The 26,535-nt window shown below is 42.8% G+C and overlaps 1 protein-coding gene across 1 annotated transcript in view; it reads left to right on the forward strand.

Moving 5' to 3' along the window:
- Positions 1 to 26,535, forward strand: part of LOC144827299 (uncharacterized) — a 1,220,416-nt gene that overhangs the window by 1,182,138 nt on the left and 11,743 nt on the right. Inside the window, exon 7 of the mRNA XM_078685665.1 lies at positions 23,661 to 23,816. Within this exon, the coding sequence (XP_078541791.1) occupies positions 23,661 to 23,816 (156 nt within the window). The remainder of the gene's footprint in view (positions 1 to 23,660; positions 23,817 to 26,535) is intronic.

Here is a 26,535-nt window from a genome sequence, read left to right on the forward strand (position 1 = left end):
GGAATCACTATTTTTATAGCGACTCCTACATGCATAGGCTTTTGCGTTTCTTAAATTGCAATTCCTTAATAATCCCAATTAAGGAATCACAAAAGCCTACATTGATGCATGTGTCAGTTAGGCTGGGAGTATAGCTTACAGAAACAGGTATGTCTGAAAGTACAATCAATCCAAACAATTTTTACACAGTTTTGGGTGTCATAAAAGTGCATCTGGGGATCCTTGTTTGGTAAAAGAATGTGGGCCTTATCTGTGGAGCCGTAAATAAAAGGTACCTAATAAGTGCTGGTGGGCCTCAACCTTGCATGAACACAATGTGGGCCAGCTGGTAATGTGTCCAGATGTCCGGCATGAAGGGCGCGTGATCACTGTATGTACTGTGTGTGCTGTGTCCTGATTGGCTGTGTGTACCTAACTCCATGTGACATCTGACTTTATGGTGTTTTGGGAATGTGTGCACCCCTCTGGCCATGAGTGCTTATTGTGGCCAATTTTCCTGGGCCATTGTGGTGTTGCTGCACTTATATGGGGGATAGAAGGCCAGCGGCGCTGCCCTATGGCAAAACCTCATAAATGAGGGCCTCAGAATCTATATTGAGGAATTTCCCCCAAGATTCAGTTCTTAGGAGTTTTACTTATTTACAACGCTCTTTTGTAAACTAGTGGGCTTATTATTTGTTCTTTCATTTGTTTGTTTTTCTTGGGGGCAACCTTATCAATGATTTCAAACACTGAACCCGTATATTAACATTTGGGCACATAGACTTTTTCATTATGGGCACAGTTTTTTTTTTACAGAGTTTTACATCGCCCAAACTTGACCCGAGGATACCCGGTATCGGAGCGCTTTACACAAGCACTAGTTGTAGTACATGAGGACACAAGCATTTTTGTTGGGCATGGGGAGATTAAAATATTTGCTCATAATGAGGAAGAGGATATGTGTTTAGGTTTTTTTGGTTGATGTTTTCAAATTCTTAATTTATTGTTTGGGTCTTCTAGGTTTACCTCTGACAATGGTCTTTGGAAGGGAAGAGTTAATGGGATGAGATAGTGGTCTGACTGATGGACTAGAAAGAGCAGTCTGACTCAGTCATCCTGATTGTTGCTATATTAAGATCTAGGAAAGCGTCTTTCACGTGAGTGGGGGTTCAGCTAAGTTGTCTGGGATGTTGGCTCTTTAAGAATGTGGATCGTTGAGAGATGACTGGGTCTGGTTAAAATCCCACATAAAGGTATTTTAATCAGAGATCATTTTATCTGGGATGAAATTAATAAGTTGATCCAAAAACAGTGGTGTCCTTTGGTGGTGGTATAGAATGTGGAATTTTCATTGATTATTAAATATTTTAAAGTTAACTTTAAAAGATGTGAGCTTCTAGTTAGCTCACATGGGAGCCTTGATGTAGAGGTGATGAAGAATGCAACTAAAAAAATGACTGGAGTATTCTGTTTTAAGAATTGATGTATATGCCTGAAATATAATTTGATATGTAAGAATATAACATTTTAAGTTAAGTAGTTCTCTTAGAAAACAAAGCCTGAAAGAAATTTCTCAATCTTGATGGATCAAGCGATTGCTCAGCCAATTCAGGATTATGATGTGGGTGAGGATAATTCCACACTCTAGGCTGACTGCTATATTTACTGCCAGCAGCAGGTAAGAACCACTTAGGCCCCGTTATCAAAGATTTAGCATTGGGTTAGCATGAGGATAACATTGCGAGGGTTCGCTGGGGAGAGCAAGGGCAGTTGACAGATCTGATTAGTGTAAGAGAGCAGTCAGGCAAGGTTGCGTGTTGGCACTTACCTTGTCCTAGCTGTTCATCAATGGGGTGGTCCAACATTTAGCAGAAGTTCCAACTGACGCTCCCCTGTTGGGGAAGGCCAGAGTCACAACTTTGCTTTTTGTGGATGACACACTGCTGAACTCAAAGATCCCCAGTGGCCTCCAGCTGCTATTAGACTGCGTTGATTCATTTTGTGGGGCAAGAGGCCTGGAGGTTAATACTTCGAAAACAAAGCTGCTAATGTTGAACCCTCACAGATCCTTTAAAGGAAAACTAAAACTTGGGGGGATTCCCCTAGAGAGAGTAGACAATTTCGATTACCTGGGTGTAACTCTCTCAGAGGAAATGGCCTGGAAGTACTGTATAGCAGAGCGGATCCTTCTGCTGAGGCAGACCACTGGGGCCTTGCTGAAGGAGCATAGATGCACCCAGTCAAGACCAATAGCAGTGCCACTATAAATGTATGACCTTAAAGTAGTAGGCTTCACTCTGAATTGGGGCTGAACTATGGAGGTTCGAAAACATAGAGGGTCTGTTAACAACTGGGAATACATTCTTGAGATCACTCTGTTCTCTACCCCAGTATGCCCCACTTCTTCTCCTCAGGTTTGATTTGGGTAGGAAACCATTGAGAACAAGGTACGTCTTCCCCCTTTACTTTTTTGGCTACTCCCGTAACAAACCCCCAAGCTATCTTAATATGCAGCCGCGGCCGATGAAGTGCGTAAACTCAACCGCTTTAATAAAATGTGGTGGTTCACCAAAGTGGGATCCCTACTTGGAGCGATAGGTTTAGGGAGTTCATGGAACGTCATTGAACCCTGCTCTTTCGCTAGTAAAAGGCTGCTTAATTTGCAATATTGGAGCTGGGTGACCCAAACTAACACTTCTCATGACGGAATTCATGGATTTCAAAACCCTTAGTAGACATGAGCAATATCTGGAGGCCATCACAATTCCACAGAATAGAAACTTTATATCCAATTTAGATTTGGATCACTTCATGTGAATTCTTTTACAGCTGATTGGCATAAGCCCATACCGGGGCAATTATATTGCCCATGATGCCCCAAGACCTCTGAGACAATTGCACACATTTTTCATGCCTGTCCATTGTATATTTCCCCGAGACGCAAATGGTTGGCACCCGTTTGTAGGCTGCTGGGAACATGATGCCACTAGGAAGCACTGCGTATTTAAAAATCGGACTCAAGAATACTTGCTGCTTCTGCAGTTGATATGTTCCTTGGAAAAATGTGAATAATTAGAAGGCGACCACGTAAGAAGTGATAAGGTCTGTCTGAGGGCTCTTCTTTTCAACTTTTTCAAAATGTACTAGTTTAGAACAGGTCAGCAGCATTAGGATTTTCAAAAAGGTTTATTGTCCGATTTTTTTCACTGTGATTTTATAGTGGAATTCCAAATGCACTTTATCCGGGACTGTCCTTGGATAACTATACTATTTTATCTTTTTAACTGTTAGACCTGGTACCATTGGCGTGAGTCTCCCTTCCATTTTTCGCTGTTGTTTCCTTTGTTTTTGATATGTTTTTGCTGGTTTACATGCATTGGGCACTGTGCCACTGCATTCAGTGCTACAGTTCAAGTGCTTCCTATTGTAAATTGTTGTAATGGGTTAGTGACTCCATGATTGACCTTTTTGATTTATCTGTCGGACCCTAGTACAGTGCACCATGTGTGCCAAGGGCCTGTAGATGAAATGCTGCTAGTGGGCTTGCGGTACAAAAGGGGGTGGTGATGGACGGAGCATCTGAATCAATCAAACACTCACACCCAGTCAAAAGATCTGGGTTTAATCCATCACCGTTCTTTAGCCCACTCTGCCACCCCAGTTCAGACATGGCTATATGCAAATCAGTCTGATCCTGTGCCTCATGGGAACAGTCCAGCCCGAACTGCCAAGCCATGTCTTCCCTGGACCGGAAACAAGCTTCCGAGGACCCGTTTCTGGCATTCCAGCCGTCTTCAGCCCGGCTTGCTTGAATCCAGTGGCAAAGTGAGCAAGGGACTCATGTCTGAGCATACCCTGCCACACTTATGGCGGCCAAAAGCGGTACAAAAGGGGGTGGTGATGGACGGAGCATCTGAATCAATCAAACACTCACACCCAGTCAAAAGATCTGGGTTTAATCCATCACCGTTCTTTAGCCCACTCTGCCACCCCAGGTCAGACATGGCTATATGCAAATCAGTCTGACCCGGTGCCTCATGGGAACAGTCCAGCCCGAACTGCCAAGCCATGTCTTCCCTGGACCGGAAACAAGCTTCCAAGGACCGGTTTCTGGCATTCCAGCCGTCTTCAGCCCGGCTTGCTTGAATCCAGTGGCAAAGTGAGCAAGGGACTCACGTCTGAGCATACCCTGCCACACTTATGGCTGCCAAAAGCGGTACAAAAGGGGGTGGTGATGGACGGAGCCTCTGAATCAATCAAACACTCACACCCAGTCAAAAGATCTGGGTTTAATCCATCACCGTTCTTTAGCCCACTCTGCCACCCCAGTTCAGACATGGTTATATGCAAATCAGTCTGACCCTGTGCCTCATGGGAACAGTCCAGCCCGAACTGCCAAGCCATGTCTTCCCTGGACCGGAAAAAAGCTTCAGAGGACCGGTTTCTGGCATTCCAGCCGGCTTCAGCCCAGCTTGCTTGAATCCAGTGGCAAAGTGAGCAAGGGACTCGCGTCTGAGTCAGATCTTTTGACTGGTTGTGAGTGTTTTATTGATTCAGATGCTCCGTCCATCACCACCCCCTTTTGTACCGCTTTTGGCCGCCATAAGTGTGGCAGGGTATGCTCAGATGGGAGTCCCTTGCTCACTTTATAAAGTTGCTAATCCGGGCCTCCCCAGGAAACATGAGTTCCAAAAGGAACTGAGGCCTGGTTGGAAGCTAGAAATGCCTTGGCGCATGTGGAAGAGGCAGAGGATACAGATGGGCAGCTGGATGGGCCACTGGGTCCAGCCAGGGAGAGAGCACCTTCCCCGCCAGGCAGCAGTGTTTCTTCCAAGGATCTGTCCCCAGGAGAGCTGAAGGACAGAGAGAGAAATAGAGTGCATAAAATAGAGCTAGCCAACCTCAAGATGGCGGGTCAAAAAGACCTGGAGAATAAGACACAAGAGATTGAAAATAACAAGTTAGCATTGGAAAGAGAGAGAATGCGATTAGAACATGAGAGAATGTTGAGGGAGTTGGAGATCAAAGCTAGAAGCTTAGAAATTAATCCCTCTGGTGGCAGCGCACCATCTGTGCCTGCAAAAGGAAGAGTATATTTCCCCAAGGATGTCATTAAGGATTTTCATACGCATGAAGATATTGGGCAGTGGTTTGCAGCCTATAAAATGGCAATGTTGACCCACCGGGTCCCTGAGAAGGATTGGGGAGCGGGGTTGTGGGGCCGCTCTGTTAGTGTTGGGAGGGATACTTTGTTAGACCTGCCTAGTGAGAATAGGATGCTTTATGCCCACATAAAGGAAGACCTGATGACCAGGTATGGGTTGACCCCAGAGCTCTATAGACAGAGGTTCAGGAATTTTAAGAAACAGGAGGCAACTACCTGGGTAAAATATGTATCTTTCTTTTGCAGAGCTATGGATGGTTGGGTGAAGGGTAGCAAAGTGAACACTTTTGAAGAGCTCTATGATTTGATTGCATAGGAGCACTTGTCTGGTAACTGTTTTCCAGAGCTACGCCAGCACGTTATTGATATCAAGCTAACTAACCCTAGGAAGCTTGCTGAGGAGGCGGATAGCTGGGTCAGTACCTGGGTCCACAAGGGTCATGTGGGAGAGTTTGCCAAAGGTGGGCAGGGTCCCCAGCAGAAGAGTGGGGGGGACAAAGGTAAACAGAGAGAGTTCCAGAAAGGGCCCCAAAGTAATTCCCAAGGGAACCAAGGGGAAGGTCTTCCCCCTGAGAAGAAGCCAGAGGCCCCGACAGGTAAACCTGTTCACAGGGGCCCCCTACATGTTTTAATTGTGGTCTAGTGGGCCACTGTTGGTATGATCCCAAATGTCCCTAGAGGGATCCCAATGCACCGCCTTGTGCACCACCCTGTCAGATGGCAAGTGTAGCCCTGGGGGGGATGGGTGCACAAGGTGGGTGGCATCCCACAGAAATGTCCCTTGTCTCCTTAGGAGATTGTGAGATGGTCCCTATGACCCAGCAGCCTGATAACACTAAGAAATACAGGCAGTGGGTGACCATCAATGGCCATAGGGTAGAGGCTCTGAGAGACACCGGGGCCAGTGTGACAGCTGTCAGTTGTCGGCTGGTGTCTAAGGAGCAGGTGATCCCTCATCCATTCCTCCCTGTGGATGCTGCTGACAGCTCAGAGAGCCAATGTGAGGTGGCTCAGGTACCCTTTGAGTGGGGGGTCTCAGGTACCCTTCAAGAAGCTGTGAGGCCAGCCATGCCTGTGGATTGTATGTTGGGCAACGATTTAGAGAACTTCCCTTGGGCTAAGGTGGCGAGAAGGTCTCATTTAGAGATGTTGGGTTTGCCTGAGTGGGTGTGTGTGACCACCTAGTCTATGGCAGCCAGTAAGGGTTTTCAAGAGGATTTGGAGCCTGAAAGTACTTCCCTGGTACCTGCCTTAAAGAGAAGAGGTAAAGGGCGCAAGAAACCAGCTCCCACAGTTCCCATGGTCCAGGAGGAGGTAGACCTTGTGGGGGATGACCTGGAACCTACAGGGGAGCAAGTGGCTGAACTGGGGGGACCTGCCTGAGCTGACCCATTGGCAGCAAGAAGGAGGACCCTCCAAGGAGGGATTCTGTGAGGAGCAGAAGAAGTGCCCTTCTCTTGTGGGTTTGCGGCAGCAGGCCACAAAGCAGGCAGCAGGTGATCAGTCTGGATCACATTGGGTCTACTGGGAGAATGGTCTCCTGTATAGCGAGCCTAAGGTTGCTGAGCCTGGGTTAGCCCATGTGCTGGTGGTACCCCAGCGTGTCAGAGCCTTCCTGTTGGGTTTGGCACATGATGTACCTTTAGCTGGACATCTGGGGCAGGACAAAACTTTTGACAGGCTTGTCACCCACTTTTATTGGCCCCAGATGTGCAAGAGTTCAGACACTCATTGCAGGACTTGTCAAACTTGCCAGGCAAGTGGTAAAAGTGGAAGGAAGCACAAGGCTCCTCTCCAACATTCCCTGTGTTCTGTACCTCCTTTGACTGGGTGGGCATTGACATTGTGGGGCCTCTGGAGCCCAAGACAGCCATGGGCAACAGTTTTATCCTGGTCTTGGTGGACCATGCTACCTGGTACCCAGAAGCCAACCCTCTCAGCGCAATGACTTCCCCCGTGGTGGGACGTGCATTGATGGGGATATTCTCCCGTGTGGGGTTCCCCAAAGAAGTGGTGTCAGACCATTGTACCAACTTCATATCTAAATATATGAAGTCTCTGTGGCAGGAGTGCATTGTAACATACAAGTTCACCACTCCTTAACACCCCCAAGTTAATAGGCAGGTTGAGAGATTCAACCGGACCCTTGAAGGCATGATTATGGGTCTTGAGGAACCCATGAGGCATAAGTGGGATGTCTTCTTGCCATGCCTTCTGTTTGTTTACTGTGAGGTGCCACAGAAGTCCTTAGGGTTCAGTCCCTCTGTACTGCTGCATGGTCACCCGATAAGAGGATCTCTGAACCTGGTAATAGAAGGCTGGGAGAAAGCTCCCAGTAAACCTCCCCAGGATGTTACAGTTACATGCTTGTCTTCAGGAACCAGATTAGTCATTTCAGGCAGCTCGCTCAGGCAAATATGGAAGACAGCCAGAAAGAGATGAAACAGTGGTATGATCAGAATGCCACTCTGATTGAGTTTCAGCCTTTACAGAAAGTTTGGGTCATGGCCCCAGTGGAGCCATGTGCGGTCCAGGATAAGTGGACCGGACCATTTGAAGTGGTGAAGTGCAAGAGTAATTTCACATACCTGATAGAATTGTGGTCTCCTAAAAACCCTTTGCGGGTCCTTCATGTTAACCACCTAAAGCCCCACTTGGAGAGGTCTGAAGTGGGCATGCTCCTAGCAACAGATGCTGGAGTGGTGGAGAAGACTGATTCTCTTTCTGACCTCCTGTCTGGAACAGAGCAAGATGGGTCACTGGATGGTGTAAGCCTCTCTACCACCCTGACCCCTGAGCAACAGAATGACTGTTGCCAACTTTTGGGACAATTCTCTGACCTGTTCTCCCTGGTTCCTGGTGTCACTGAGTGGTGCGTCCATGATGTGGACATTGGGGAGAGTCCTCCTGTTAAGCACAAAGCTTACAGAGAGACTGACAGGGTCAGAGCTTACATCAAGGAGGTGGTCTCCAAGATGTTTGCCTCAGTGGTGATTGAGTCCTCTAACAGCCCTTCGGCCAGCCGAGCGGTCTTGGTCCCAAAGGCTGCAGTGCCTGGTGCCACACCGAACTCCAGTTCTGTGTGTACTACAGAGGACAAGTCAGTCACCAAGACTAACGCACACCCCGTCCCCAGAGCTGATGAGCTCATTGATCGGCTAGGGGCTGCACGGTACCTCAGTACATTTGATTTGACGTCTGGGTACGGGCAGATCACCTCAAATGATGGGACCAAAGAGAGAGAGGTCAGCATTCTCCACACCAGATAGGCACTACCAATTCCGGGTATGCCCTTTGGGATGAAGAATGCCCCTGCCACCTTTCAGAGATTGGTCAATCAGGTGTTGGTTGGACCAAAAGATTTCAGTGCCCCCTCCTGGATGACATTGCAGTGTTTACTTCCACCTGAAATGAACATCTATGCCACCTTTGGGAAGTGTTGATGGCGCTGCAAAGAGCAGGCCTCATGTGAAAGAAGAGTAAGTGCCAGATCGGGCAGGGTTTTGTGGTGTACTTGGGCACCAGGTAGGAAGTGGCCAGGTGGCGGCCCTACAACCCAAGATTGATACCATCCTGGCATGGGAACCCCCCAAAACCCAGACACGGGTGAGAGCCCTTTTAGGACTCACATGGAACTGCAAGAGGTTTGTTAAGGGGCATAGCAACATTGGTGCACCCTTGACTGAGCTGACTTCCATGGAGGTAGCCCAAGAAAGTGAACTGGACTGACAACTGTCAGAACACTTTTGACACCCTGAAGAACCTGCCATGTGCACATCACCCGTGCTTCAGGCACCACACTTCTCAAAACCATTCATTGTTCAGACAGATGCTTCAGTGCATGTGTGGGGCTGTTCTTTCACAGATAAAATGAGGAGGGCAAGACCAACCCATAGCCTTCATAAGTAGGAGGTTACTTCCACAGGAATAGATGTGGAGTGGCAATTGAGCGTGAGGCATTTGCTGTGGTCTGGGCACTGAAGAAGTTGAGAACATACTTGTTTGGGACTCTCTTCGTGGTTCAGACCGACCACAGGCTCCTCAGATGGTTGATGCAGATGAGGGTGGGAATCCAAAGTTGTTGAGATGGTCCATATCCTACAGGGGATGGGCTTCACGGTGGAACACCGCCCTGGTACAGAACACGCCAATGCTGATGATCTGTCCAGATTTTTCTGCCTTAGCGAAGAGAACTCCCAAGAGGATGGGTAGTTCTCCCCCACATTTTCAGCTGGAGGGGAACACGTGTTGGACCTGGTACCATTGGTGTGAGTCTCCTTCTATTTTTCGCTGTTGTCTCCTCTTCCTGGTTTACATGCTTTGGGCACTGTGCCACTGCTATTCAGTGCCACAGTGCAAGTGCTCCTTATTGTAAATTGTTGTAATTTAATAGTGACTCCATGATTGGCTTATTGATTTACCTGTCAGACTCTAGTGCAGTGCACCATGTGTGCCCAGGGCCTGTATATCAAAATGCTGCTAGTGGCTTGCAGCACTGATTGCGCCACCCACACAGAAGCAGCTTGTAAAGTGTGTCAAGCCTGCATTGCAGAGCCTGTAAGCAGTCTAGTACTGCCATGTCAACTTGGTAAGTGCACCCACTTACCAGTCCCTAAGCCTTCCCTTTTCTACATGTTAGCCACCCCTAAGGTAGGCCCAAAGGCAGGGTGCATTGTAAGTAAATGATAGTACATGCCGTGGTGTGTGTGGCATGTCCTGATAGTGAATTACAGCCAATTTCTTATTTCACTATTGCAAGGCTACCTGTCCCCATTAGGTCAGAATGGGCAGTTTGATCTTATAAACCTAACTGACCCAGAGAACATGGTGGAAAAACGAATTTAGTATGCCTGAACTCAGAATGTTAAAATGCATCTTTTAGTGAAGGTGATTTTTACATTCTGTGTTTGAAAATACCACTTTCAGAAAGTAGGTATTTTCTTACCTAACCATCAGCCTGCCTCTGCTAGGTTTTGTATTGCATGTCTGGTTTGTGAGTGACAGGAGGGCTTGGGCTCCAGCAGTCTGATGAGTCAGGGCTGGGCTGAATAGAGACCTTGGCTGAATAGAGAGTAGCGGACGGAGATTTCCTTTCCACCTCCCCTGAGCCCTCATACAACAGAGAGCTAGGGGGAGGAGATTTCCTTTCAGCTACCTAGGCCAGGTCTGCTTTCAACAGTGCTGCCTCCACCTCCTGCCAGGAAGCTGCACCAGTGAGGACAGAACTAGTTTGGCCAGGTACAGACACTCTCTGCCTTCAGAGAACAAAGAACATTACTGGTAATAAAATGGGGGCCCAGACTCCAAGACTTTAGATCACTCTTGGGAATCAAGATGAACCTTTGCCAAGGAGAGGAACCAAGGAAGCTAAAGTATTTGACTGCCCCTGTGCCATTGTGCTATTTTTGGGGCTGGCCTGCAGTGGTTACTTATTTGCCAAGGAACGGAGAAGGAACTTTTAATAAAGTTTCGTCATCTTGAAGAAGAATCTCCAAGGGCTTGAAGTGTGTATGCCTCCGGCTCAAGTCCTCAGGGATACAAGACTTCACCACCAGCTCCCCCCTGAATTTCCATGCTGTGAATTCTGTCTGCAGAAAGCCTGTGAATTATTGGGAGCTGGAAGCACGACTCAACAGGAAGAAGCGTGTCACCGCTGCAGCTTTTGCCGTTGTATCACTGGAGAAGCGTGTCTCTGCCGCAGAGGTCGCATCACCTGAGAAGCGTGTCTCAATCGCAGCTGTTTGTCATCGCATCACCGGAGAAGCGTGTCACCACTGCAAGGATCGCCGTCCCATCACCGGAGAAGCGTGTCGCAGGGCCTGTCATGGCTCAGAAGATCCCGAGTTCACTGCACCGGCCGTCGGGTGTGCATGCATCACCTTCATGTTGTTGCACCGCATCAAAAAACAGCCATCTTGTGGCATCGCACAGGATCGTCGCATTGCATCGAGACTCCATCTTGTTGCACGTAAACCGAAACGCAATACTAGATTGACGTATCACCTCCTCTCCGATAAGGACAGACGCATCGCCTACTTTGCGCAAGCATTAGAGGAACAGACGCATCGCCTCCCCTGAACAAGGAAACCGAGGCATCGCCCTCCCTGCGAACCTTTGTTTATCTTGCATTACGCATCCAAAGGTACTTTGTGAGAATCATGTTTGCATTTACCATCAACTTTGAACTAAGCTATTTATACCATTAAAAAGTCATTTTCCTAATACTGTATTGTGGAATTTTTGTCGTTTGGGTCTTGTGTTATTTGCCAAGGAATGGAGAAGGAACTTTTTAATGAAGTTTCGTCATCTTGTAGAAGAATCTCCAAGGGCTTGAAGTGTGTATGCCTCCTGCTCAAGTCTCAGGGATACAAGGACTTCACCACCAGCTCCCCTGGAATTTCCATGCTGGGAATTCTGTCTGCAGAAGCCTGTGGAATTGTAGGGAGCTGGAAGCACGACTCAACAGGAAGAAGCGTGTCACCGCTGCAGCTTTTGCTGTTGTATCACCGGAGAAGCGTGTCTCCACCGCAGAGGTCGCATCACCGGAGAAGCGTGTCTCAATCGCAGCTGTTTTTCATCGCATCACCGGAGAAGCGTGTCTCCACTGGCAAGGGTCACCGTCCCATCACCGGAGAAGGTGTCACAGGGCCTGTCATGGCTCAGAAGATCCCGAGTTCGCTGCACGGCCGTCGGGCGTGCATGCATCACCTTCATGTTGTTGCACCGCATCAAAAAACGCCATCTTGTGGCATCACACAGGGATCGTCGCATTGCATCGAGACTCCATCTTGTTGCATCGTAACCGAAACGCAATACGAGATTGACGTTCCACCTCCTCTCCGGTAAGGAACAGACGCATCGCCTACTTTGTGCAAGCATTGAGGAACAGATGCATCGCCTCCTTGAAGCAAGGAACCGAGGCATCGCCCTCCCTGCGAACCTTTTGTTTATCTTGCATTACGCATCCAAAGGTACTTGGTGAGAAATGTGTTGCATTTACCATCAACTTTGAACTAAGCTATTTATTTCCATTAAACAGTCATTTTCCTAATACTGTATTGTGGATTTTTGTTGTTTGGGTCTTGTGTTAAGTCTATAAAATAATAAACTTATTTTTATAACACCTGTGTGGTGTCCATCTGTATGTATTCACAAATGCTTTACAAACTGCCTCTGAGATAAGCCTACCTGCTTGTGCCAAGCTACCACAATATTGAGCAGGGGTTATTTTAGGAGTGTAGCCCCCTTACCCTGACTAGAAGCAAGTGTCCCTATTTGGACAAAGGTGCAAACCATTGCCAACTAGAGACCCCCAGCTCTAACATTAACTTTTTAAATCTTTCTCTCTATTCTCTATTTCAATGATTGCTACTTTCCTTGACCAAGCAACTATTGCAAACCTTTTCAGGATCATTGTCATGTAATCAAATCAGACGTTTTGTACTGTATGCACTTGCACTTTCACAGTTTTAACATTTTTACAGTATTAATGCAATATTACCTACCTATACCATTTTGCACTCTACGTATTTGCACTTTCATGGTCGGTACGACCAAAGTAAAGTTTGACTTGACTTGACTTAGCATTACTTTTCCATGCAAACCCGACACTAAACCTGTTTTGAGAATACAAACCAGATCTAATTGGTATTAGCGTTGGTTTGTATGTAAAAATAACACAAAGCAGTGTGATTCGCTGCTTTGCATTACTTTATGTCAACAGGGTGTTACATGGGCGTTACCATGCAGCCATCCATGCTTTTTGACACTCAACCCTATTCACCAAAAATAACACAGTTGAAAGCAGGCGTTAAACTCGTGGTTTTAGGAGGAACAGCTTTAAAACTTGTCCAGGCATAGTATTTTGTCAAGGAAGAGCACCCTTCCTTCACAAAACCTATGCTAGACCCAGGCACACACCCTAGCACTATGACGTGTGTACCTGGCGCACAGAGGCTGAACTCATCACCGGCACAAGGGTGAGGGGAGGAGAGGGCCATATCGCTGTTAATATGCTTCTCCTGTGATGGAGCGGGATAGAAAACAGAAATCTGTTTAAACCCGTGAAGTCACACTTCCATAAATAAATTAATAATGCTAACAATTTGTGCTGTGTGTATAATAATTCAACCTAGTTTAAAGTTGCATTTTCACAGAACACGCGGGAAACTAACATGTGTGCTCATAAATGTGCATTATGTTGCATTCTTATGTATGTGGAAAATAATAAATTAATTTTGTCTATTGTCATGTCATAACTAATAGCAGCTGTTTTTAAAATAATGGCATGTGCTTATTTTGCTTCCCTTGTCTATGTGGTGTCACTATATTCTTTATAGGTGCATAAAGAACCCTGCTGGATTTATGAAGACTGGTAGATATAAAATGCTGCTTTATTTGTGCTTTACTGCTAGGTAATTTAGACTAATGGGTTAATTATTAGCAATGATGGGAGGCAACAGAACAAACTGTATTTCTTGCATTAATTATTCTTTGTGTTTGTTTATATAATAGTTTTACAAGTGAAGCTTAGAGATGGCTGCAGGAAAATAGTACCCTTTTAAAAGTGACGCAGGGACAGTGGCGCAGAAAATTGACGCTTTCTGAAAGAGGCCTAATGATGAAAATGGCTCAAGTGAAAATAATTCTGAAAGGATGGAAAAGGCCTCTGAGCTTTTATTTTGAAAGGTTTTGGATTGAACTGCTAAAAAGATGACTTTTTGGAGAAATTTGCTAACGTTTGCTAACATGCCACGGGAGTTCAGAGCTGACTAGCTCAAGGTTAAAAGGAAGCTGTCGCTACAAAATGTAGCAGTCTAAGGAGAACTGCCAAGACTTCTAAATGAACAATGGACTAGTGAATTTGCCCGGGCATGTAAGAAGGAGGTGTCACAGTTTACTGTGGTACGAGGTGGCTCAGCCAATGGAGAACTAGAATTCGTCTGCTGGAATGTGAAAAATAGTTAGCTCAGCTAAAATTAGGGTATAAGAATAGGTTCAGAGAACACATAGTTGGCTTACGCTCGAGAAAATCTGGAGGACGATGTTATGCTGATGGACTTTACACGTGAGGACAGGAGTTTTTATTAATTACTTTATTACTAGGTGATGAGGGTAGAGACAGAGATATAGTTAGGATTTTGGAAAATGCTTAATTTTACTTATTCCTGCTAATGAATAATAATTCTTGATTTATGCTCTTTTTATTAATACTGAATAAATCTTTCTTTATGACTTTTTCTAATGCTTGTTTAATAAAATACCAAAACCTAAGTTTTTCTAGATGTGTTAAAATAAACTTTCTAAAATGACAAGCTGGTCTTGATTATTGCAGATGGTTTAAACAACTATATTTAGATCTTATCGCCTCATGATTCAAGCGCTCTATTGTTGTTATGGGCCTAGTGTTGTAGTGTAAGTTTTGTGGTAGTAGATAGTGTCATTTGTGCAATATTTTGGTGAGAGCGCTGGATCAATTTCTGGTAGCCATCGGACGGTTTATATATGTTGTTTTTGACATACATGTTACATGCATGATACATATATGTTGGTAAATTCATAGGATTAAGTTTTAACACATGTTGAGTTTGTTTTATTTTGTGCTATGTGTGTACCGGTACAAAAACTGTGTGATGAGAAAGTAGTCATGCAGAATATCTGATCTGTTTCTGTGATATCGCCGAGTATCACTGTTGGTATCGCCGTGTACCAGAAGTATTGTCGCCGTGCAATACAGTGTTGTCGCCGTGCAACACAGTTTTAGGGCTAGGTGTGAATCTTGTAATAGTGAGGGTTTTCTAAGAAATTAGAGCAGCATGAGAATAGGGACAAAGCGCCTTCCATAAAACTCACTGTGATAAGAGTATTAGTTATATTCGAGCTTGAGTGAAGGGCAGGGTAATGTCGGTGCATGATTATCTATAAACAGGTGAGAGTCCTGTACGGGTACATGTTTTATATCTATAAACAGGTGAGAGCCCTGTACGGATAACGGTGTTATTTTGCTAACGGTGCATGATTTCTATAAACAGGTGAGAGTCCTGTACGGATTTCATGTGTGTCTGAAGTTAGGGAATTTTCAGTGTGAAAGTGCGTGATTGTTTTGTAAGGTATGTTCAAGTGGAACTCTTAGATACTGTCACTTCGCGGTGCGTTCAGAGGAAAATGAGTTCATATTCTTACGTGTTAGAAGGGTAGGGTAAGAGTTGCTCTACTGGCAAATGTAAATTATCCTTAGTGTGAATAGCGCCGACTATTCCGAAGTGTGGATACTTGAATGTATGTAAACTATCCTAATTAGAGAAGCAGACAGATGTGTTTCGTTTTTTATGTATTCACTAAAATGTAACAAAAGTAATTCTAAGGTACTTAGGAAAGTTCAGGATAAAGTCTGTACCATTCTAAGACTTTTTATGATGTTGTGCAGTGTTTAAATACATTTAAAAGCTCTGCACGTTAATAAAATTCAAATCAAAAGTGTTCAGCATAGTTGAAAAGTATAAAAAGGTGAACTGTGCTATTTTAAAACATTCAGGAGCATTTTAGAATGTTCTATGTTAATTAGGCTATAATTAAGATATTCCACGTTGTTAAACATTTTTAAGTAAGTAAAAAGTGATTAGTATTCATTTTATAAACATTCCACACTTTAAATATAATAATAAATTGTTCTCCGTAGTTTAAATTCATTAAAATGTGCCCCGATCGAAAATTGTAAGGGAGGGGCTGGTTTTGCGAGTGAAACAGCGTGTAGGGAGAGACAGAAGCTGCAGCAGCTGCCTACGTCAGAATTGCCGCGCTCGGATTGGCTAGAGCGTCAGCATTGTTAATGAAAAGCTGCTCTCTGATTGGTTGTTGCTCGATGTTAGATTAAAATAACCACTGACTGCCGAGAAAGTGTCTCACTACTCCCAAATTTCTCTCAATACATTAGCTATATGGTTTAAAACAGGGCTGATATGTGTGGCAAGAAATTATAATAATATTCTATAGAGGAAGGGCTGTTTACTGTATGAGAGCGAAAAAGGGGAGAGCCTGCAGCCACAGCTCCTGCATGCGTCAGAGCTTGCCGCGCTCTGATTGGTTAATATGTTTGAAAGGATAAAGCAAAGCAGTGTTCTTATTGGCTGAGGCAAAGTGAAAGGCTGCGTTGTGATTCGCTGTCGGCGCTCCTGTGTTTTTAGTGGTTGCCTGCCGAACATTTTATGTACAATTTATAAGTGTCCCCAAGTTTATAATACACACACAAAAATAGTAATAAGCCCCCGTTTAGTTTCTTTGTTGGAGGCGCTGTTGTAGAAAGGAGAAGTGTATTTGGAGCATTACAGTAAAAGTATTCCCAGATTGACTGAAGCGTTACTGTGATGCTGTAATTGGCTAGGCGTCCGTTTTGTTCTAAAGATTAATGCGTGCCATAAGCATAGCGCACTGCGTTGCAAACAAATTTTGTGAGGGAGGGGCTGTTTGCCGAGAGAGAGGAGCGAGTGGGAGAGAGAGCTGCCTGCAGCGGCTCCCTACGTCAGCCGCCGTGCTGTAATTGGCTAAAACGGCCCGTCGCGTCATAGCCAAGGCCGTGTCTTCACGAGGGAACAGCGCTTCCATTTGTGGAAGTCCCGTCGCGTCATCAAGGAGCAGTGTCCTGATTGGCTAGAAGTGCCGCAGCGTCACAGCAGAGCTACGCTGTGATTTGTTGTGGCTCTCTAGATATCACAGCAAAGTCGCGCTGTGATTTGTTAAAGCGCTGTTATATGCTAAAAGAATTTAATGTCCCCGCTTTGGTTTCCTTTCAGGTGCACTATCATATAAAATAAAGCGTGTTGCTGCTAAAATGAGAAACAAGCGTTGCGCACTGTATTGTAATTAAAGAGACTGAAGCGCGAGGGAAGGTGCATCCTGATTTGCTAAGGCGCCCGCAGTGTCAGAGCAAGGTGGTGTTCTGATTGGTTAAAAGCGCTGTTGCTTCAAATATAAATGCCAAGTATATTATAAAAAGTAAATATTCCTGCTTAAAATTCCTTCCTGGTCACGCTATTGTTTTAGAATTATAACTGATATGGGCTGGGCGAAAGATTGCGCGCTGTGTTGAGATCGTATTTGTTTAGAGAGAAGGGACTGATTGGAGTGTGAGAGCTAGAAGGGAAACTGCAGCAGAAGTGACTGTGATTGGCTGGGCGTTCCAAGAGAAGTGTTGTGATAGGCTAAGTGTTGTAGCAGCCACACTGATTGGCTCAGGCATTTGTTATGTTGATAATTATTGTTTATTTCAGCAGAGTGTTTGGTTTCTTGCGCTAGTAGTACTCAGAGCTTCGTTTTGAAGTGAGTTGTGTTGTGGGAGGTGTGCTTGATGAGTGCTTGGGGATTAAGGAAGTGATCTGTGTTGTTCTTTATAGGTTCCTCTTTGATCCTGTCTGGCTGCTGGTTGTGACTCATCTTGTACTGCAGTATATATATATAAGATAAATTAAAATTCAAAGGGGAATGTTTTTAGAGTGAATTAATAGTAGGGAAAAAGGATTTTATAGAGTAATTAAATTAAATAAATAAATAAATATTTCCAAGCATTTTTGTTAGTTATTGTATTAATTCCTGGTGTAATTATAGTATCCATTAAGCTGCATATAAACGATAAGCAGCAGTGTAGCAAAAATTCTGTTCAAAGGTGGTCGCGCGCGCAGAAATATAATATTAAAAAGTATATGCAGTCCTTGTTCTGTTTAGGTGGTTCTGTCTGTTATTTGATTTATTGATTAGATTATTACCAATAATGTTTTAGTTAATTTACATTTTTACTGTCTAAATTTAAAAGCAATTAGATTAGGTTTTCTTTTTTACAGGTATATGATGCAGAAGGTGTGTAAGTGAAAAATAAGTACAATTAAAACACATGTGATTATATGTTGGTATTATTGTTATAAATAAATATTTTGCGTTGCTGTTTTTCCAAATTGATATTTTTCTTTACAGGTTAATTATAATTAGTGATACAGGTAAATTAGGAGAAATATTAAATTGACCAAGTTATAAGAATTTTCTACACCTGATAGTGTTAAATTAATTAATTAATTGATCAGCAAACGCTGCAAGGCAAATTTAAAGAGTACATTTACCAAGTTAACTAAAGAAAATGTCTTCCTTATATAAGAAAATGAAAAAAGTTGTTGCTAAATGTGAGAATAAATTAAAGATTCCAAAATTAGCGAAGATAAATAATAAAGGCGTCAGAGTAGAAAATATAGATCAGTGTAAAAATGATGTTGTAAATACGGATCAGAACAGAAATTCAAGAAGACCCCCAGAACAGATTAATGTAACGCCAAAAGTGTCAGATCAAACTGATAAAGTGCCAGTTCAGAATTTTATTAAAATTGATGCGATAGAAAATCATGATGAAATGTCTGGTACATCTGGAATTAATATTCCTGATTATGTAAATTCATCAAATGATTTAAAGGAGTCCATGAAATATATGGAAACAGAGATAGTGCCTACACTGGGAAAAGATGAAATTAATTCCGCAAATTTAAAGGTCCCATTAACTGAAAAGGTTTATTCTATTGTACTTGAGATTGAACTAGTAGGGATCAAAATTCAGCAAGAAACAGAGATGACTTCAGTTCTGGTAAGTGAGAAGTCTGACATTGACCTAATTGAATTGACACAGTCAGACGAGTCAAAATTCTGGTCAATTAAAAGGGAAACTGAGATAAATGAGCTAAATAAAGAGCTACAAATACAGCGACAGGTAATGGTTCAGCAGAATGACATGGCTTCATTGCCATTGCAAAATTTTGTTAATGAACAAACAGACAAAACAGATACAGGATTAAATAAAGAACAGGAAAACAGTCCAAAAAGATTAAATGCACTTCCAGAATGTTGGAATAAAATTGATGTTCTTTTGAGTGAAGACATCAAGGTAAAGGATACAATTGATCAACAGATTGAAACATTGACTTCTGCAGGTTCACTTTTCAGAAATGCAAATTTAATTAAAGGGTTGATTGATAATATTCAATTGGCAGAAAAGTTTGCTGTCATGATATGTGCAGCATACAAAATAAATGATGAACATGCTTTGAGTTCACTAATACTAACATCTGTAGTTGAAACATGGCAGGTAATCAAAGACTTACGAGATGATGCAACTCATGAGGAGAAAAACACATGGTTGAGAAACACATGGTTAAGAGCAGATTTTAGACAGCGAGATGAGGATGAGATTTTTGGTAGAGTAGTTTTACCAAATAGCATGATTACTGACATGGACAATATGTGCCATAAAATTGCAGAATTTCATTACCAGAGGTGTCTGACTTGTCAGCAAGTGAACACAATTAAGAGAACAATTGTGAGATTGGGAACAGAATTACAGGAGAGTGGTTCATTGACCAGATTACAAATGGATTTCTGTGAGATGTCACTGTATTACAAACTGTGCTACATTTTTGTGATTTTCTGTTTTATTACAAAATGGATTGAAACATTTCAGATGCGACATGATGATGAAATTACGATTACAAAGTTATCAGATAACAGAAAACATATTGAAAACAGATTGCTCCATTGTACAGATAGAATAGAAATTTCAGGTGTTGAGGAGCATGAGAATGTTATTATAAAAGACAGAGATACAAAAATGTGCCTAGCTGCAGGTACAAAGTGGACAGATATCCTTCCACTTGTTTTGATGTTTCTGAGAAACATTACTGATAAAAAGAGTCCACGTGAGATTATGATGGACAAGGTCATGAGACAGACATTTATACCAGAGAAAAGAATGATGCCTATCAATGATAGCATCAAATTGGAGAACTGCAGGAATTTATCAGATGAAATGATTACTGTGTCTGATGAAGATGAAACTGAAGTGCAAACAAGAGAAAAAGAGCAAGTATTTGATCTGTTACCAGGTAAAAGGATCAGGAAAAAGGTTCGTCTAAAAAGAAATTCACTAGTGCCAAGGTGGCAGAAAAGGAGGCTAGTCAGTCTTGTCACAGCAAATGCAGATAAGTGCAAAGGACTGAAGAGGTGGATTGACACTGGCCATACTTTTCGTGTAACTACACCTGAAAATCCTGATGAGGATAGTGTCACAATTGCTGATTCAGATTCTGAAGAAGAGCCTGAAGAGAATCCAGATCTTGAAGATCGACAAGTTGGTCGATATCTGGAGAACACGAAGGGAAAACAAGCCTTGATTGAAGAAGACTTGAAAGTTGTGACTGAAGACTCAGAAAATGATGGAGATCTGCTAGATAAAGAAGCATAAGAAGAATGTGATCAGATTGTGATTCAAGACCAGGAGAGTATTGAAAAGCAGAAAAGTAGCTCTGAAAGCAGGAACAAGAATTCTGAAACTGGGAAGTTGAAGGTAATTGAAGAAGAAGAAAATGAATTGCCAAGTACCAGCTACAAAGATGACGTTCCTAACGGAGTGAAGCTGCCGAGTAAAGAAGTACCTGAGTCTGAAGTTGAAAATTTCTGACACTGAAACTGATGAGAATGACGAAGATTCTGAAATAAGAAAATTCAGAAAAGGAGCTTGGAGAACAGAATGTAATGTGACCAAGCAAAAGAAGAAATTACCAAGAAAATGTGATAACTGGACAGGAGAAAATGAAGGCCTAAAATTCAAATTGAGATACAGATCAAAGGAGCAGATTGATGAGATATCAAGTCAAAAAGATTCTGTAAAGAAAAGTGAGGCAGGAAAGAAAATAGAAGTGATACCTGTAATGGAGGTAAATAGTTGCAGTCAGAAAAAGATTGAAAACAAAAGTGACAATGATTGAAGTACATACCTGTTAAATTTTAGGTTTTCTGTTTTTGGCATAAGGCTGAAGAAAATGTGTTAGATGACACAAGGTCGAAGAAATTCTGTTAGCTGAAAAATTAATTTGTGACATTAGGTCGAAGAAAAACTGTTAGAAGGTTTAAAGAGTATAAAAAAAAAATTAAAAAAAAAAAATTTGAAAAAGGGGGGTGTTAGAAATTTTTAGAAAATTTAGGTAACATTTTTAAAATTTTTGTTTTATTTTTCTTTGCAAGCTTAATGAAAATACATTCAACAAGCTCAAGATGCTTAATTTTAAAAATGTTGTAAGATGTCTCTAATATATATGCTCCTAATAATTCAGCTTTGGTTAATTTAGGTTATTGTTCTTTTTGAAATTTACAAGGAGAAGTTTTAGGTTAATATGACAAGCAAGATACTGACATTTTATTAGTTATAGTTTTTGCAACACATTTATTGAAACTTAGTTGTATGTTACACAAGAGAAAGAAATAGAACTAGAGGAGTTTCTTAAAACTCAATATGAGAATTGTAGATAAACTGATGAGATAAGTCTTTAGAAATACTAACACAGGTGAAATTGAATCATGTTCATCTTAGATAAAATCTTTGCTAAAATATTGGGTGGTGGTGTGGTGATTTGTTAATCACCAGATGAGGGAGTTGATGGAGCGGGATAGAAAACAGAAATCTGTTTAAACCCGTGAAGTCACACTTCCATAAATAAATTAATAATGCTAACAATTTGTGCTGTGTGTATAATAATTCAACCTAGTTTAAAGTTGCATTTTCACAGAACACGCGGGAAACTAACATGTGTGCTCATAAATGTGCATTATGTTGCATTCTTATGTATGTGGAAAATAATAAATTAATTTTGTCTATTGTCATGTCATAACTAATAGCAGCTGTTTTTAAAATAATGGCATGTGCTTATTTTGCTTCCCTTGTCTATGTGGTGTCACTATATTCTTTATAGGTGCATAAAGAACCCTGCTGGATTTATGAAGACTGGTAGATATAAAATGCTGCTTTATTTGTGCTTTACTGCTAGGTAATTTAGACTAATGGGTTAATTATTAGCAATGATGGGAGGCAACAGAACAAACTGTATTTCTTGCATTAATTATTCTTTGTGTTTGTTTATATAATAGTTTTACAAGTGAAGCTTAGAGATGGCTGCAGGAAAATAGTACCCTTTTAAAAGTGACGCAGGGACAGTGGCGCAGAAAATTGACGCTTTCTGAAAGAGGCCTAATGATGAAAATGGCTCAAGTGAAAATAATTCTGAAAGGATGGAAAAGGCCTCTGAGCTTTTATTTTGAAAGGTTTTGGATTGAACTGCTAAAAAGATGACTTTTTGGAGAAATTTGCTAACGTTTGCTAACATGCCACGGGAGTTCAGAGCTGACTAGCTCAAGGTTAAAAGGAAGCTGTCGCTACAAAATGTAGCAGTCTAAGGAGAACTGCCAAGACTTCTAAATGAACAATGGACTAGTGAATTTGCCCGGGCATGTAAGAAGGAGGTGTCACAGTTTACTGTGGTACGAGGTGGCTCAGCCAATGGAGAACTAGAATTCGTCTGCTGGAATGTGAAAAATAGTTAGCTCAGCTAAAATTAGGGTATAAGAATAGGTTCAGAGAACACATAGTTGGCTTACGCTCGAGAAAATCTGGAGGACGATGTTATGCTGATGGACTTTACACGTGAGGACAGGAGTTTTTATTAATTACTTTATTACTAGGTGATGAGGGTAGAGACAGAGATATAGTTAGGATTTTGGAAAATGCTTAATTTTACTTATTCCTGCTAATGAATAATAATTCTTGATTTATGCTCTTTTTATTAATACTGAATAAATCTTTCTTTATGACTTTTTCTAATGCTTGTTTAATAAAATACCAAAACCTAAGTTTTTCTAGATGTGTTAAAATAAACTTTCTAAAATGACAAGCTGGTCTTGATTATTGCAGATGGTTTAAACAACTATATTTAGATCTTATCGCCTCATGATTCAAGCGCTCTATTGTTGTTATGGGCCTAGTGTTGTAGTGTAAGTTTTGTGGTAGTAGATAGTGTCATTTGTGCAATATTTTGGTGAGAGCGCTGGATCACCTGCTCTCTCTCTGTAGCACAGCGCAGCATCTTTGGGTGCTGCGCACCGTTGCCTGACACCTTTCAGAATATGGGCCTTAGTTTCAGGATCCTTTAGATATCTGACTGGCCATTGTTTCGACATATTCACCTGGCTGAATACATTGCTCCTCTGTCCAGTGCTTGCCAGAAGGCTGTAACAAACAAAGTGAGGAGCAAACACCATTTGCCATGCTGAGAGAATGAGTAGAGAGCAATAGCAAAGATTTTCTATTTTCACTTTTGTCGGAAAAATGTTAGCCTCGTCTAGAGCCAAAGCTGGTTAACAAGCAGTGGCTTTTGAGAGTCATACACTTTAAAAAAGAATCAGTATAATTAGCTAGTGTGTAAATGACATTGAACACCATGTAATTCAGATAAAAACATAACATGAATTAAACATGGGATGTAGTATATCGTAAAGTAATTCTATGCTTGACGCTGTACCGTGTTTCTTTTAGTGGCCAAATGTTTTAGACAATTCATTGTTAATTTATAAACTGTTATCAATACGCGGTGTTTCTTTGAGCTGAACCCTAAAGACGATATCTGCTCAATACATACAATGTTGCATTTTTTTGTTATAGGTCATGGAGATTCAAAAATACTTGGAAGCAAATGATCTACCATGCTGGGCGGATCTAAGTGTGCGTGGCCAATCAAGGATGAGCTCACGTAGCTCAGTGTCATTTCCAGTAACACCCTCGAAAGATTTTAAAAGCACCATCCAAAGAAGCATGAAGGTATAGTACCTTAAAGACCGTGACATATTTACATTATGTATCATCCATTAACAATTCAACACAATTCTGTTTAGTATGAGTCATAAACATAACAAAGACTGCAGGGGGCCAGACAGACAGGTGGAATGGCATTCTTATTGTTCACGTCATACATTCTCTTAACATGTAGAATATGAATCTATCGCATACAGAAAAACAACCAGGAAGCAAACGCAAAATGTGATTTCTGTCTTAGGTTCAAACCAGATGTGTGCAAATTCAAGTGGCAATGTTTGTGATTTATACACAAAATAAACTGGGGGTAAAACGTGGCTCTGAGATTCAGTTGAAGAACTGAATATCATAAATAGATATGTAGTCCATTTGTGCAGGTGACTAGGACGTTTTGACATATCTGGGTCAACATTTCCACTGCAGCACACAACCCCTTCCTCTCTTAGGATATTCAATTGAATGAAAGCATACTTAAATATGTAAATATTATTCTAGTAACAGCCTTCATCACAAGTTTATATTTGTATAGCACTATCTATTTATTCTTGTTATTTATTTTCATAATAATCTTCCCCATGAAATTGCCACCCTACATCCAAGCCTACAGGCTCTCTAGGTAAATCCATGTCACCATTCCAAACTTTGTTCTGCAACACATTTTCAGGTATCCAATACATGTATATGTATCCATTAATGACAAATGTAAATCACAGAATCAAATATAGTCAACTATTGCAATTGTAAGCTGCATTTACGACAACGAAAACTCTACCTTATTTTAGATTTTTGAGGATTATGGGTTTAGGATTAAGGCTCGGAACTCCATGGATTCCATGCTAACTGTGCTACTGGATTTAAGCTATAGCTCTCAGATGAGATTGAATTAGGCTGCAACTAGGCATGGGCGGAAATCACGGAGTTTCACTCTGTGGAATTCCTCAAAGTTACAAAAAACTCCTTGAGACTCCGTTATGCAGCGGTTGGTGGAATTTGTCCAGAACTCTGCGTTACAAGCATAATGTGGAGTGGTCAAAATTCCTCCAGTTCTCCAGTGGAGCAGAATATATCGCCCACCCCTATCAGAAACCAGTATTGAGGTAATTGTATCTCCATTTATACAAGTCATGGCCTGGCCGTTGATTTGGACTGTTCCTTTTGGGACAGGACCAACACTGATTTGCATATGACTAGTTCATGTCTGGGATGTGTTTTGGGGTAAAACATCAATGGGCTGGAAGGAGGCATGAATAATTGTCAGTGATGGAAGGTAAATTTAAGAATTTCACCTATCACTTTTTTGTTTTCCTTAGTGTGATGTATGAGTGCAAAGTGCAGGCCAAGGCCTGTGCTCACTGTGCCCTTGGATGACAACTGGAATCTTCTGATGGCTCTAAATAGGCCAAACACAGTCAGTGATTTCTTGTGTTCCTGTTTAGTGGATACCTAGGCTAGCAGTTATTGCTGGACTGATCCTGGCTGGCGGATTTACGACCTGTAGGCTTCGTTTTTGGCGCGTGGCCGCCATCTTGGGGGTGGCGAGTGTCCACTGTGCCACTGGCTGAGCGCTCTAGCGCTTTTTCACCATCACAGGTGAGCCCTACTTAAGGCGAGCTCTTTGGCAGCCTCGACCTTGGAGAAGGTATTTACACGCTTGTGCGCTAGGCTGCTGTAATAGTAGGCTGTAGCGCTACTAATTTTAAAAATCGCCGTTTTTGCTTTTTTCTTTGTTTTCTTATGTTACTATTGCTTTTAACTGTGCTTGTACTGCCCACATACCTGCACTTTAAATTGGGCCCCTCACCGCGTTTTGAGCGGATTTACGACCTGTAGGCTTCGTTTTTGGCGCGTGGCCGCCATCTTGGGGGTGGCGAGTGTCCACTGTGCCACTGGCTGAGCGCTCTAGCGCTTTTTCACCATCACAGGTGAGCCCTACTTAAAGCTCGCTACACCCGCGCAGCGGTGACGCGCAGCGGTCGCGCCTGACTCGCGCCGGAGTCAAGCCAGAGTCCTGCCCGTCTGCGCCCGTCAGCGTCTCGGAGGCGGGCGGAGCGGCGGGTGGGACTCTACCATCAGGGATGTGTCCCCCTGGGACCCCCGTTTTGCGCTATTCCCCTGGCGAACTTCGCACTCTCCATCCTCATGTCTCTGGCTGTCGCGCTGTTTTTCCCGGTCGATATCATGGGAAATCCCGTTGCCCGGGTTGTGGCTGGTACCCGACCCGCTCGCTCACCTTACGGCTGAGCAACGACACCTTCAGGATGGGCTTCGGATGCATGCTATTAAACACCAGGTCAGCATGCAAACATGCGCAGGACATCTATGAGCTTCTCGACACAGAGAAGCCACTATGCCTCATGCTTACTGAGACATGGTGGACCGATTCTTCTAACCCTGACGTCGCTATGGCAATCCCGTCTGATTATAACATCTTCAGAAGGGATAGAGCCAAGGGAAGGGGAGGTGGAGTGGCGTTAGTGGTCCGGAAAGGAACCCCCTGTGCGATCCTGCCAGCTATTGACATCCGAGGCTCTGAGACCCTAGCCTTCTCTATCACTCTATCGCCTCACCAATCCTTTAAGGGACTGCTTATATACAGGCCACCTGGTGCACCCGGCACCTTCTTTGAAGATCTGGATTTGGTGCTGGTTGAGTTGGCCTTGAAAGCTGAACATTTTATCGTGGCTGGCGATCTCAACTTCCGGTTGGATGATTCATCCGATCCGGC

This window comes from Lissotriton helveticus, chromosome 4_1 (assembly GCF_964261635.1).
Source record: "Lissotriton helveticus chromosome 4_1, aLisHel1.1, whole genome shotgun sequence".
Lineage (NCBI taxonomy): Eukaryota > Metazoa > Chordata > Amphibia > Caudata > Salamandridae > Lissotriton > Lissotriton helveticus.